Raw genomic sequence first — 1,320 nt, 5'->3', positions numbered from 1 at the left:
CACAAAATTGACTTTTGTGAGACAGAATTGAGTTTTGTGAGACAAAATTGACTTTTGTGAGACAGAATTGAGTTTTGTGAGACAAAATTGACTTTTGTGCGACAAAATTGAGTTTTGTGAGACAGAATTGAGTTTTTTTATTCAATTGAAATTGAGTTTTTTCAATTTAAAATTTAAAATTGATTCAAAATTGAAAATTGATTCAAAATTGAAAATTGATTCAAAATTGATTGAAAATTGATTCAATTTGAAATTGATTCAATTCAATTGAGTTTTTTTATTCAATTTTTATTCAATTGAGTTTTTTTAGACAAAATTGAGTTTTGGTCCACAAAACTCATTTTTGTCAAGTTTATAGGTACAAAAATGCCTGTCCTGCATGGCGCCCCGTACATCATGCATGCGAGGATATTTCTACAGAAGCATTAGCTAGGTCTTTCGTTTTACGTTCACCTTACGTTTGACTCATTATGGCAATGCTATTTTACACATTTTAAATCGCAGTTATCTTTGCTCGTTGATTTTCCTATCGAGTATATAACATTAATATGCGTTTTAAAGCCACTTGCACTCAGTCGCAGATCTATTAATCTATCACATTGCCATATGCAGGCCTAATTGTGTAGGCTGTATATCTGCACCACTCCCATCATGCATAATTTCCACCAATTGTCATCTCTACCACGAGGAGTGAAATATTAGTGTTGATAACTAAACATTATAGATATACTTCAAAATGTTTTCTTCACAAACTCGTTCCGAGTTACATGCAGCATAATTGTTTAAGGTCACTAAGACTCACTGGGGAAGTACTGAAAGTGCAAACGACTGTCCCACTTCCTGGTTAGAAACCTGTTCAGACCGAACAAGTTTCAACCTAACCTTCAAGCAAGAGAGGGAGGGGGGAGGTGATAACAAAAGAGTGAGAGAGAGAGAAAGAGCGAGAGTAAGTAGACTGACTTCACCCATAGCCAGCGCCAGAGGTGATTTATGACTTACGATCCTCCACAGTGTGTGTGCAGGACTGGAGACATTGTGATCAATGTAACAGGTGACCTCTTGGCTTGATGGGGTTAAGGGTGCCGCGACGTTGTGGCTGTTAAGGGCATGATTTGTCATTCCATGCACCAGCTCCACTACGTCTCCATGTTTCAGTGGTTGTGGTGTTTGATCAACCACCATGGAATCACTGAACGTGCAAAAATACGGGCCACCTGTTATACAAATTTGACATACTATAATGTAATTGCCAATATCTGCCTAGATCCTGATATATTTCTGTCTCCCTCTCTCTCTCTCTCTCTTTCTCCATATATATAT

The 1,320-nt window shown here is 37.3% G+C and overlaps 1 protein-coding gene across 1 annotated transcript in view; it reads right to left on the bottom strand.

Moving 5' to 3' along the window:
* Positions 1–1,320, bottom strand: part of LOC106813269 (protein O-mannosyltransferase 1-like) — a 32,536-nt gene that overhangs the window by 16,128 nt on the left and 15,088 nt on the right. Inside the window, exon 9 of the mRNA XM_014817369.1 lies at positions 1,000–1,255. Coding sequence (XP_014672855.1) covers positions 1,000–1,255 — 256 coding nt within the window. The remainder of the gene's footprint in view (positions 1–999; positions 1,256–1,320) is intronic.

The sequence above is a fragment of the Priapulus caudatus genome, unplaced genomic scaffold, assembly GCF_000485595.1.
Source record: "Priapulus caudatus unplaced genomic scaffold, Priapulus_caudatus-5.0.1 Scaffold748, whole genome shotgun sequence".
In the NCBI taxonomy this organism is placed as follows: Eukaryota; Metazoa; Priapulida; class Priapulimorpha; order Priapulimorphida; family Priapulidae; genus Priapulus; species Priapulus caudatus.
This window is presented reverse-complemented; position numbering and strand designations above follow the sequence as displayed.